Genomic DNA, 11,093 nt, shown 5'->3' with positions numbered 1-11,093 from the left:
TTTTTTTTTTTTTTTTTTTTTTTTTTTTTTTTTTTTTTTTTTTTTTTTTTTTCTGTTAGCCCCTAGAGTGCGATCATACCAATTGGCATCGCGGATGTTTCCCCAGCGCACTATGCCTTCTTGGGTGGGGTTAATCTCACTTGGGGAAGACGCTAGACTTGAAGGGGGCAACGGCAGTGGAAGGCAGACGCTTCGATACGCCAAACCCACGAAACTGGCCGTTATTTCCTGATTTTATTGTCATCGTTGAATCCGCCCTGTCAGTGTTAGTTGTTAATTTTAAAAAATTCAAATTAAAAATAGTACAGAGAAAAAAGGAAAAAATAAAAAACAGAGAAACAAAAAAGGTACAACATTCCTCACCGGTTCTAATTCATCTTCTTTTTCTCCCTAACTCCCGTTCTCAGACTCAGATCACATTCCTGATATTCCTAGTGCGAAGGGTACCTGAATAAATTCCTACCTCCTTACCGCGTGCAGTATCGTGCTTGCAGGTTTGCCACCTGATCGCAACCTTTTTCACTCTGGTTTCGACTACAGACTCGTCCATCTTTCTCTCTCTCCACTCTCTCCTCCCCCCCCACCCCACTGTTGATTTGCACTATATCTCCGCACATTCCAGCCCTGATTGAGATTCAGTCTTCCCTGTCTCAACGCACCCTGCCCCTTTTTCTTTAAATTCATGCACCGTATGTACTGACTGGAGGGAAATGAGCTGGTCAAACGTCTTGTGAAACATACATGCAACGTTCAGGGGGTCACATCCAACGAGAAGCAGACCCCATTGTTATTTCACTCGACCGTCCCCTCGGTGTGTCGATCCCTCTGTGTTTATTCTCTTGAGAGACCGCTTTGACCTGTGGTGCAGGACTAAGACTGACACCGTCGAACTTATTTTTAACTTACATTCTTTTTTCTTTTACTTTTATCCCCCAATCTCTGGACCTTAATTTCACCAAAGCAGTGGTTCGGTGTCAATTACCGAGAACACTTTACTGCGGCGCGGACCCTTACGTGCGATGCTTGCCGTGTCTCTGCGACGTTGCTAGGACTGAGAACCCGTACGCGAAGCGAAGCATTTACAATGGCAGCAATGGCGATGGAAAAGCCCGAAAATATGGTGGCTGCCGGCCAAGGCCCAACGCCTATGAAATTTTCCCGCTACCGCTCTGTCAGGAAGGCCGCATCGCAAAAGCCACACCTAATACAACCGCCACCGGTGTCGACTCTTCCAAGTCTCCCAAGCGCATCGCGACCCGGGCTACAGGATGGCGCAGCTGCGGCGAATGAGACGAACCCTGCAATCAAGAGGAGCATGTCGCGCTACCGGCGTCAGAGGGCGGCGACAGAATCGTCCCCTAACGCGCCTCCACTACCGGTCCCGGGAGACCGTGTCCTGGCCCACCGAGCTAAGCCAAACGGGGACGCGAATGGTGGTGCAGTCCAGAAAGCCGCGCGAGGCAGCCCAGATGATGTCAAACCGGTGGATGCGCCGTATCATGCGATGTCGGCAAGAGCTCAGAACCGACGGAGGGCGTTCAACGTGGAAGAAACCGCGGTGAACCCCTTCCTGACCGACAGCGAGGAAGAAGAAGAGGTGCGTCAAAAACATCGGCAGGATGCAATGAATCGTTTGACGGGAGAGGACCGGAAGCCTTCAGTACCAGCTCCACATCGGAGACACACGACGCGGGAGAGAGACATCAAAAGGCCAGAGGAGCGGCCTCCGCGCAGAGACGCAGAAGGTCCTGCAAGCCGGCCTCCTAGCCACGACTCGAAACGTCTTTCGAACAAGGAAATGCCCATGCCTTCGCGCTCTACAGACAAAGCGACCAAGGAGGTCACAACGATCGATACGAGCGTGGGAAATCGTTTCCCCGGGATTGACGCGCCCGTTTCCGCAGTCAATGCCGGCGAGCGCAGGGTTGTCGTTCAGTATAGGAAAACGTCCCTGAATCTTCGGGTTACCCCGTCCACAACAGCTCAAGACCTATTGTTCCTAGCTGCAGATTGTCTGGCGGGCCAGATTGACCCACCTAAGTTCATTATAATGGAATCCTTCGGGGAACTCGGACTGGAGCGGCCTTTGCGCACATACGAGTGCGTCCGGGACGTCATGAACTCATGGGCCCATGATCAGGAGAACTCGTTGATCATCGTACCCGCGGCCAGCCTCGACGCGCTCGCTTTGTTGGATTCGCGACACGCTCCGAGTGAACAGTCCACGGAGGTGACGCTGCACATGTATTATTCCCAGCGTCCGCGCAAATGGGACAAGCGCTACATTACATTGCGGGCGGACGGACAGGTCACTTTGTCCAAGAAGGAGCACTGCCAGGACTCCGTGAACGTGTGTCATCTGTCTGACTTTGACATTTACTCGCCCACGTCCAGCTATCTCTCCAACAATGTGAAACCGCCAAAGAAGATCTGCCAGGCAATCAAAAGCCAGCAGAAATCAAGCATGTTCCTGACGACGGAAAACTTTGTCCATTTCTTTTCCACCAATGATAAAGCAATTGCTGATACGTGGCATCGAGCGGTTCAATCCTGGCGCAGTTGGTATTTGGTCACAAAGCTCGGCGCGGGCAGCCCAGCGGACCAGGCTGATGCCCCTGCGGACGCAAGCGATGCCTTGACTTCTCACAAGAAGCCCTTCAAGCCATTGTTGAACTTGGATTCTCCTCTCAACTCTGGTGCGGAGAATAGCGACTCGCCGACCGATCGTCCAAAGGCGTCCAAGACTAAGGAACTGTTCTCCAGGAAGAAGAGCACACGAGAGCACGCGCCGCCACCCTCATCGTTTCCAAAAATGCTCTCTGATGAAAGTGACTTGTCCGCTGCGCAGTCGTCGGATGAGTCCCCTTTCGCCTCCGGTGGTCTTCTGGGTCGAACCTATACTCAACGCCAACGTGCAATGAAGGAAAGAGAAGAAAAGGAGAAGAAAGCTACGGAAGAACCATTCACCAATGGCCTTATCGGCGCTGTGGATACGCGTCGTCCGTTTGCTGGCCCTGGTAGTCGCGCTGATAGCCGACCAAATAGCCGCTCTAACACAATGACGTCCACGCACGCGCCGGACCCCAGTGGCATTGTCAAACGGTCACAGTCCGTGAAGACCAAGCCGCTTGTCGATCTGACTCCTGTCTATCAAGAACCTCCGCAGCACACTCGTAAAGGACGAGGGGTCACGGTTGAAGTTGGAAAGCCTCTTGTGGATGCTGCGACGGGACCGGAGGTCCCTGGTGGGATTGTAATTCCATCTGCGACGACTTGGAGACGACCGGAGTTGCCGTCGCCCACTGCGGACGTTCGAACCCGGAAGCGCTCCAATACCACCCGCAGCACCAGTAGCCAGCAGCGCCACCAGTACTCACGTACTGCGCCTACGTCTCCGACAACTCCTGTGGACCCTTCGCCATCTCGCGAGGAACCGTTCATCCCAAACAGCCTTCTAGCTCGTTCTGCACAGGTCGTGGCTGTGCCTGGACAGCCCAAAGGCCATGGAGTAGCCACTGGAGACCGGAACGCTTCGAAGCCGATGCTGGATATGTCCCCAGAGAACCCCTTTGCGGAAGGCAGCCTGCTTCGTGATTTGTAGCTTTGTTTTTCCTGTTTCATTTCTTATGATGATGATGTGCAGCATTTGTCCAAGCATTGGATGCTCATTTGCGAGTGGCGTTGGGTTGGTTTCTGTAGTTGACTGCATCTCGGAGCTTTTTATTTCTGATCTAAACCAAGTCTTCCTGGATTTGTTCAGATGATATCCTCAGTTGTTTTTGCTGACTGACTGATTTTGTTTGCTACTAGTGACAGTTAAACTGACAAGCACTTAGTGGCTGACCGTGCACCAGTGTTCTGAAAACATGTACTTGAGACATCAATTGACTGTCTAAGTTGATACCCTTGAACCAGCGAGAATACAAACATTGTTAACCTTGAGCATATGTAAACCCACAAAAGTTCATAAGCATAAGTATACTAATTAATCTATCCATAAATCAACTGAGACCACAAAGAACCAAACCACAACCAAAGCAACCAAAATCAAAACAAACCCCTACTCAACCCCCTCAACCTCCCGAACAAAATATCTTATCGCCTCCGCCGTCTCCACAGGCATACTATAGAACGGCGAATGCGAAGCCCTCAACCTCCGCGTCAGGATCGGGAAAGGGGCACTCCCTCTCATCATCTCAACCAACATCTCCTGAACAGGCAGCCCCAGCGCCCGATCCTCCTCGCAGAAGATATAAGCACAGGGAATATCACGCCAGGGCTCGTAATTGACACTCTCCGTATACGCCCCAATGCAAGTATGCGTCAACTGCGCCTCTGCTTCGGCCAGCACCTCCGGTGAGAGATCATGGTAGAAGGATTCTTTTGCGGAGGTTGCGTGGCAGTATGAGCCCTATATAGAAGTATTTTATTAGCCAGTACACAGGTACACAGAACCACACCAACAACTCTTTTTTTTTAAGAAAAAAAAGGATAAACACCAACATCCAAAACCATATTCGCAGGCCTATACTCCCCCAAAGCCTCAAATAGACTTTTTCCCTTCGGCACCAAGAATGCAGTCATATAAACCATGAGCACAATCCCGCCCTGCTGACCCTGCTTGGCACGATCCTTCTTCCCAAAACCTTCGGCCGCGTTGGAGATAACGAGGCCGCCGTAGGAATGGGCGATTAGGATGACGTCTTTGCCCTCTCGCTCGATGAGATGGGCGAGGGTGTGGCGGAAGTTGGTGGTGTCGTCGATGAGGGTTTTGGTGGGCGGGTCTGCGCCGTTGGTGGGATGGGCGATTGTTTGGGTTGGGTAGCCGGCTTTTTGGAGGGCAGTTTGCAGGTAGATCAGGCTAGTTGGGGTGTGCCAGGAGCCTGGGGCTAGGAGGAGGGTTGGGGGTTGTTTGGGCTGGGACATGGTTGGGTTGATGGGGGTTGTTAGGGTGGACGATGATGGGTGTGTTGGTAGATGGGGGGATGATGTGGGAGAGTTGGGGGTTTTATATTCATGGTTATTTGGATGGACCAGGGAATTGAGGTTTTATGGTGTAATTCACCGGGTATACCGGCATATTGACATTGAATAGCAACAGGTGTTTTTTTGGGTGAAAAGGCTGTATATTGGTTTAATTTGTCGTGGAGTTGAGGCTATGCGCAACGATCCTTCTTGATCGATTAGGGTTCAGAATCAAATCGTACCGGGAATACGAACGGGCCAATTAGATCGAGCTATGTGGGGTCAATTACTATATACAACTAGTATAATATGGGCAAAGCTAACGTCATATGCGTATTACAAAATTGGAACCTTCGCCTAGGGATCTGTATAATAATTATGGCAACCTGTAGTCTCGCGCCGGGTCCAGCTTCGTAGAGAATTTGATATGCCGGGGGTGGGATGCTGACAGATTGACCAAGGTGCGGAGCATACGTAGTGGGATATTTGCTTTCTCAGACAACGAAGTGTAAATGCTCCTACTAGAACTGCTAATTCATACATGGACAAACTAGATGGATGACCAGGCGCGCTGCATGGATCAGAAAATTGCCAACTTGTGGCCTATACCCATCGATACAATTCGAATCACCCGAATAGTCTGAAATCCTGAGTTATCTGAATGACTTGTATCGTCGGAAGTATCTGTTTGAGCAATTTTTATCTTGCGCGTCGGACACCACACATCCATGTATTTCACTAACATTTCTAAGTACATTGCTGGGATGGCTAGACCGCTTTCTTTTGAGATAAACCTGATGCAATAATCCAACACCATGTTAACCCTCGAAGTGTTCAGAGGACACCCTGCTGGCACAATCACAGTCATCAGGATGCTGGGTCTCGATGGCCTTGTGCCATTCACAGGAAAAAAGATTAAGTTTTCGTTGTCCAAGATTCAACATGATACTGACTTTCCCGCAATTTCTGTGGGACACTTCGTGCTCTTCATTCTCATGCCACTTCTCATCCGCATCACCATGGGATATAATCTCCTAGTCCTCCTCATTTCTGACATTACGACCGCCACGGTTGCCATGGGCATCTGTGTGGCTTTTGGATAATGTAGTGACATAATCTATCACGTTTAGCGTTTTGAAAGTAAAGTAAAACACCTTCAGATGGCTAGGGAACCTTACCTAATGAGGTATCGTTTCCCCTTTCCTCGTTTCTACTGGCCATTGTCTGAGAATTCGTTTCTTTGCCTGAAATGGTCATCGAGGCTTTTAGGGTGCCTCAAGTGACAATCGCATCTCTAGCACCGAGTTTTGTGCCGGGAACGGAGATCGCACAACCCTAGTGCTAATCTTGCTCGCCGTAAAGTTGCCCTAAGAAAATATCATGCTGAGGGAGTTGAGATATATTTGACAGCTTACATCATAAGAACTCAACGTGTCAGCCCTAACTGCAGGAGGAATAGTGGCCAACAATCAAAGCACAGCGCTTGTTCTGACTGGACAGTCTGGACGACCAATAATGATGCCTAAGTGCGGGTGTCTTGGCGAGGAACCAGACCCATTTGTTTCATAGACACCTATATATCTCACGGACGAGAGGGGATCGGCGTAGCCAGGTTTAAGAACGGCATTATCTATATATTTATTATGTCATGGAATACCAAATAAGAACGTGACTATATCGCCGAGCTCTGACTATAATATGACAAGATTCTGGTAATAGTAGTTAGGATTCAAGGTATATGAGGTGGCTCTGATCGTATGTACCCACGTTTGGATTATGGCGTAAATAGTAACGTTATTTTTGAAATACGTAGGCCTCTCTAGAGCTTCCATTATTTATTGGCTTAGAGGATGGTGAAGGTAAGGTTCATCAAATCGAGAAAGACACTGCACTTTACAGAACTGTATCAATGCACCTGGTGCTAGAGCTCCTCTGTCAAGACGTAGAGATCGTGTATCTTTCTACTATTAATACACTAATTTACAGTAACGACTGATGTGAGCTAGGTTGGAAATGTTGTTGTTTCAATCGATACCGAAAACATCGCCAACAGTAGAAATATGCTTGTCACCAGTGATAGGAGCGAAGTGGGCCATTTGCTTTCAACTAAGCAATGGCAACGTTTAGTGTTTGGGTTATGGCCTCCTTGTCTTTGCCGCTCGTATAAATGCTCTGACACATTGGGACAGGCTGCCGCACGGGTTCATACCTAATAAATCACATGACGACGGCCCTAGCCAGATCGTTCAGGCCACGAGCTAATGAAAACCATTCCAAAACATGCAGAAGGGAATCTTTGAAGGATGTGAAGGTTGGCGCCTATTCAAAGTTACATATCCACCGAGATCCCAGTCAAAGGAATTCCTCCAATTTTGAATTGATTCGCTGCAACTCATCAAGCAGCCGGCCGTAATGCTCCACTTCTGTGTGATATGCGGCGTGCTCATTCGCCGTACCTCTTTCGCGCCTGGAGTACTACCGGACGACGACTTGCAATGGTATCAACAGCTTCGCGCCGGTTCGTCTTACCCGGTTAGCTTTTACCTACGTTGTTGAAAAGTTAATTTGATACAGTTTCGCGCCGTGAGAGTTCAGATGTTGCGACTTTGAGTGGTGTTGGATATGTCGACTCCGATGACAGTATAATTGCCCCTCTGGGTCCTGAAAGTTCTTACCGCGACGCTAGTGCAACCTTGGAAGAATACTTCCTTTACTATGAGGGTTCCCAGCTCCCTTGGAGCTTTTTCTTCCATGCAATATGCTGGGACATTTTGCTACAGAGGGTCCCTGACGGGCTGTCTGATCTTAGTAAATTTTCGTCTATATTTCATAATTTGATGTATTGTACTACCTGGAGCCGACACCGCTATGTTCGGCCAGGCCACGATTTTGGAGGTTCAATCCAGTTTCAAAAGCCTGCTGGTGATCCTATCAAGAAGATCGTTGATGAAGGATATAGATACTTTCTGGCCGAGCACTTGCCACCTCGAAATGTGGCACAGATATTGCGCATTTGTGGTGGGCACAGGGTTTCCCCAGCGCCCACCCGCTCCATAACCTTACGGTCATTTCAAGGGTCCGGGGATATATTTTCTCGTCTCCCAGCTGAAGTGTTGTATATGATTATCGAGCTGCTCCCCTCAAGTGATATCGGACGTCTGCGATTGGCATCAATGTCAGCTGCCTATGTGGCACGTCCCACGTCACTCCCTCAGTGGTTTTGGTGAAGTCGATTCCGCCCAGACTTTGAAATGGGATTTGCATTGCCAATTGAGGTTGCGGTAGATGAAGATTGGCGAAAGGCTTACTTCGCAATTAGGCATGCCTTGTCGAGCCATGTTGACTCTGCATATCTTCAAAATCGACAGAGAATGTGGAATATTGTCGGTATCAATGCGTCCTTGCTTGCTGAACACATGAAAGGCCTTGGCTTGAGTGGCCATTTGTACATTGATGATAATGATTCAGGGCTAAAGCTGCAGCAAGGACTCAGTGACCTTGGTCCTGGACAAATCATCACGACCCAATTATCTACAAATGGCCACGAATATATACGTGTTGGCAGCAGGAAGCTATTTGATAGAAGACTTATTTTGCCGGTAAATAAGGGTGAAGTGCGTAAACTATGGCTTTCTACGGTCAGCTTCAATTCGCAGAAGTTCATTGCAGGCTTTCGCTTTGAAGTCTTCGACTCTCCTACTCAAAGTTGCCGGGATTACTCCCTCGGATATATCTCGCCGGGATCTCAAGTCAAGGTGGAAATTCCCATTTCACATCGTATTGCAGGTTTTGAACTAGCTACCCGTGTAAATGGAGTTGTGGGAGTGAGAGTGGTCTTGCAGAAAGGCTCCGATATTTCTTAGACCAGCTGGGTAGGCGACATAGGAGACGGGGGCCCAAATGTCGCTTTCGGAACGTTGTCATTGACGAAGGGGGTACAGAGGGCTCTAATTGTTGCTGGGTTTGATGTAAGTAGCAGCCTGATAGGTCTACGGGGGGCTGCACTGGCTAATTGCTCTAAAGGCATTCAAAATGGTAGATTTAGCCATACTTCGGGAGGCATCAGCGAGATTGGAGGATGTGCCGTTGCAGCCTTTGTGGACACCAGTTTGTCCAAGGGGACCACTGACACCCGCCCTGCAGTGTTTTCCACCCGGATCATTCAATGTAATGCTGGTTATGGACTTTGGTGGTAACCATGGCCAAAATCTGGCTCATCTCACAAGGATAGTGGCACACATCCAGGAATACTCGGCTCCTATCGTAGGTCTGACATTTTACTTCGATAACCAAGACAGTATGCATTTTGGCCGTCAGGGTCGAATGGAGGTATCGTCTTTCATTGACGGACCTGCAGGGGAGAGGGTGGTCAGTATTACATATGAGCGGGCTGCTACACCTCGTGGAATTGTTTCTCTTCAGGTATGTCAACACATTCCTCTTAGGGGTATCATTCTGAGAACGCGTCATTTCCGGCTGTCAGATCGACACGAATTATGGAAATAAGGCTGTTTTCACGCCGAATGAGCTCCAAGAGTGGTCTTCGACGAAGCTCTCACTTCCAACGCCTCCAAGGTTTCCACACGACCTTTCTCCACATAAAGCCAGCAAAGAGTACTCTATTGAAACGCTTCGAGCTCCCGAGGGTCAGCAGATAACAGGTTTCGCGGCGCATCCAGAGGTAAGTACACAGTCTACTATCGTGGTAAGAGCCCACTATAACTGGTGTGATCAAGGTTAGCAACCATTCGTTTCAGAGTTTTCATTTGCAGTATGAAAGATTGGATTCTAGCATGTCCAGCAGTCGTGGCGTGGGGCATTTGCTAGATTCTACTTCTTCACAGGCAAAACCAGCCCCGCCGTTAGGGTCCGATCTGATAAAAGAGAGATCCAACCAATGTCTGGTCTGTACGTCTGCGGCCCTGGATAGGGTCAAGAAAATATTATTCTCAAAAGGTGGTGATGGGCGCCCTCGCCGTTCCAGTGAGCTTTCTGGCCTATGTATAGAATATTATGGATCCCGGTGACCAGCAATTGTCGGCCAGTGGATTTCGGAAGGAGGCTCATTGAACCTTGACGCAAGGAGAGAGAATCACCGGAATAACAATACTGGTAACTAAGGATACAATGTCTTCGAGTGGAAGATATCATCTTGGCCGTGTAATCCAAGTGTCAATATCCACTTCTATGCGCACTGAAATGTATCCCAATGACTGCTCATTATCGATGGATGAACATAACAATATTCTGCGTTTTCCGGAAAGCCGTCTGGAAGAGCTGGTAAGAAGACCCAATAATTTCCTTCCGTGTATATTCCAGTATTTCTCACCTAAGTTGTCCAGTCAGCTCTTGCCTGGGTATTTAATGACGCATGGGATTTTCCACGTGTCATCTCCAGCCCCAAGGCCACCGGAACACAGCTGGTAACCTGGGATCCATCAAAGATTTCTATCTATCGTCCATGGATTGCACCGCAGAAAGCTCTATTCAAAGAGGCAAACCAGGATGACAATCTCTCGTCTGTGACGGGGTTCTACAGCCTTGGGCATCCGTATGTTATAGTTGGACTACGGCTTACCTATCAATCTGGTTTCTCTAGAGACATAGGTGATATCACTGGACGTCAAACTCCACGTTCCGTAGAGCTCGGCCGGAGTGATAGTATTGTTATAGTTGAGTTATTTAGAGATAGGGTGGGCCTTGTTTCGATAAATGTGAGTCTCTGGGACTTTCCGAGGACACGAGTACTAACCAGTGATTCAGTTTCATACCGTACACCGGGACACCGGGCAAAGAACTATCCGTGGGCTAATCGACATACCTCCCACTGAAGTAACGAGGCCCGGGATGGGCGGTTCCATCTGGCGTTACTATATCAATTTATTCTCAGGGCTTCTCAGACAGGATGTCCTAAGCTCCAGAACCCCTGATGAACGTGAAGTCAGTATTCCTCACGGCAAAGTGGTTGGGCTCTGGGGCTTTCTCATGGCCGATGACGGCCTTCATATCGGTCTTTTACTTTTGCAAAACGAATAATTTCGCAGGCGATGAAACAGTTACTAGTTATTACTGAAAGTGGAGTTATCGGGGTTATTCTTGTTTCCAATACACTTGGGGTCCACTTGTGC

The 11,093-nt window shown here is 48.8% G+C and overlaps 4 protein-coding genes across 4 annotated transcripts; 3 read left to right on the top strand and 1 right to left on the bottom strand.

Annotated features, from left to right (window-relative positions):
- Window positions 1–380: 380 nt before the first annotated feature.
- On the top strand, window positions 381–3,830 carry BDV38DRAFT_202444 (uncharacterized protein). Its single transcript, XM_032052475.1, has one exon. It carries the CDS (start codon window positions 1,085–1,087, stop codon window positions 3,599–3,601), a length of 2,517 nt encoding a protein of 838 aa, XP_031908776.1. The 5' UTR covers window positions 381–1,084; the 3' UTR covers window positions 3,602–3,830.
- Window positions 3,831–4,951, bottom strand: BDV38DRAFT_202443 (alpha/beta hydrolase). Its single transcript, XM_032052474.1, has 2 exons — window positions 4,504–4,951; window positions 3,831–4,411 (listed from the first exon to the last, which is right to left on the bottom strand). Exons 1-2 carry the CDS (start codon window positions 4,924–4,926, stop codon window positions 4,061–4,063), a joined length of 774 nt encoding a protein of 257 aa, XP_031908775.1. The 5' UTR covers window positions 4,927–4,951; the 3' UTR covers window positions 3,831–4,060.
- Window positions 4,952–5,673: 722 nt separating this feature from the next.
- BDV38DRAFT_260569 (uncharacterized protein) lies at window positions 5,674–6,631 on the top strand. Its single transcript, XM_032055935.1, has 2 exons — window positions 5,674–6,082; window positions 6,144–6,631. Exon 1 carries the CDS (start codon window positions 5,781–5,783, stop codon window positions 6,066–6,068), a length of 288 nt encoding a protein of 95 aa, XP_031908774.1. The 5' UTR covers window positions 5,674–5,780; the 3' UTR covers window positions 6,069–6,082; window positions 6,144–6,631.
- Window positions 6,632–7,377: 746 nt separating this feature from the next.
- On the top strand, window positions 7,378–11,001 carry BDV38DRAFT_274913 (uncharacterized protein; the record flags this gene model as incomplete). Its single annotated transcript, XM_032057927.1, has 7 exons — window positions 7,378–7,483; window positions 7,540–8,140; window positions 8,195–8,798; window positions 8,829–8,933; window positions 9,109–9,387; window positions 10,308–10,679; window positions 10,729–11,001. 7 exons carry the CDS (start codon window positions 7,378–7,380, stop codon window positions 10,999–11,001), a joined length of 2,340 nt encoding a protein of 779 aa, XP_031908773.1.
- Between the last annotated feature and the right edge of the window lie 92 nt (window positions 11,002–11,093).

The sequence above is a fragment of the Aspergillus pseudotamarii genome (assembly GCF_009193445.1).
Source record: "Aspergillus pseudotamarii strain CBS 117625 unplaced genomic scaffold BDV38scaffold_78, whole genome shotgun sequence".
NCBI lineage: Eukaryota > Fungi > Ascomycota > Eurotiomycetes > Eurotiales > Aspergillaceae > Aspergillus > Aspergillus pseudotamarii.
This window is presented reverse-complemented; position numbering and strand designations above follow the sequence as displayed.

What these genes read in the sequence shown, in the direction of transcription:
- BDV38DRAFT_202444 (XM_032052475.1), top strand. Translation starts at nt 1,085, where the DNA reads ATGGCAGCAATGGCGATGGAAAAGCCCGAAAATATGGTGGCTGCCGGC.
- BDV38DRAFT_202443 (XM_032052474.1), bottom strand. Translation starts at nt 4,926, where the DNA reads ATGTCCCAGCCCAAACAACCCCCAACCCTCCTCCTAGCCCCAGGCTCC. An exon ending in CTGCGAATATGGTTTTGGAT is followed by an intron (nt 4,412 to 4,503) that starts GTTGGTGTTTAT and finishes ACTTCTATATAG; the next exon opens with GGCTCATACTGCCACGCAAC.
- BDV38DRAFT_260569 (XM_032055935.1), top strand. Translation starts at nt 5,781, where the DNA reads ATGTTAACCCTCGAAGTGTTCAGAGGACACCCTGCTGGCACAATCACA.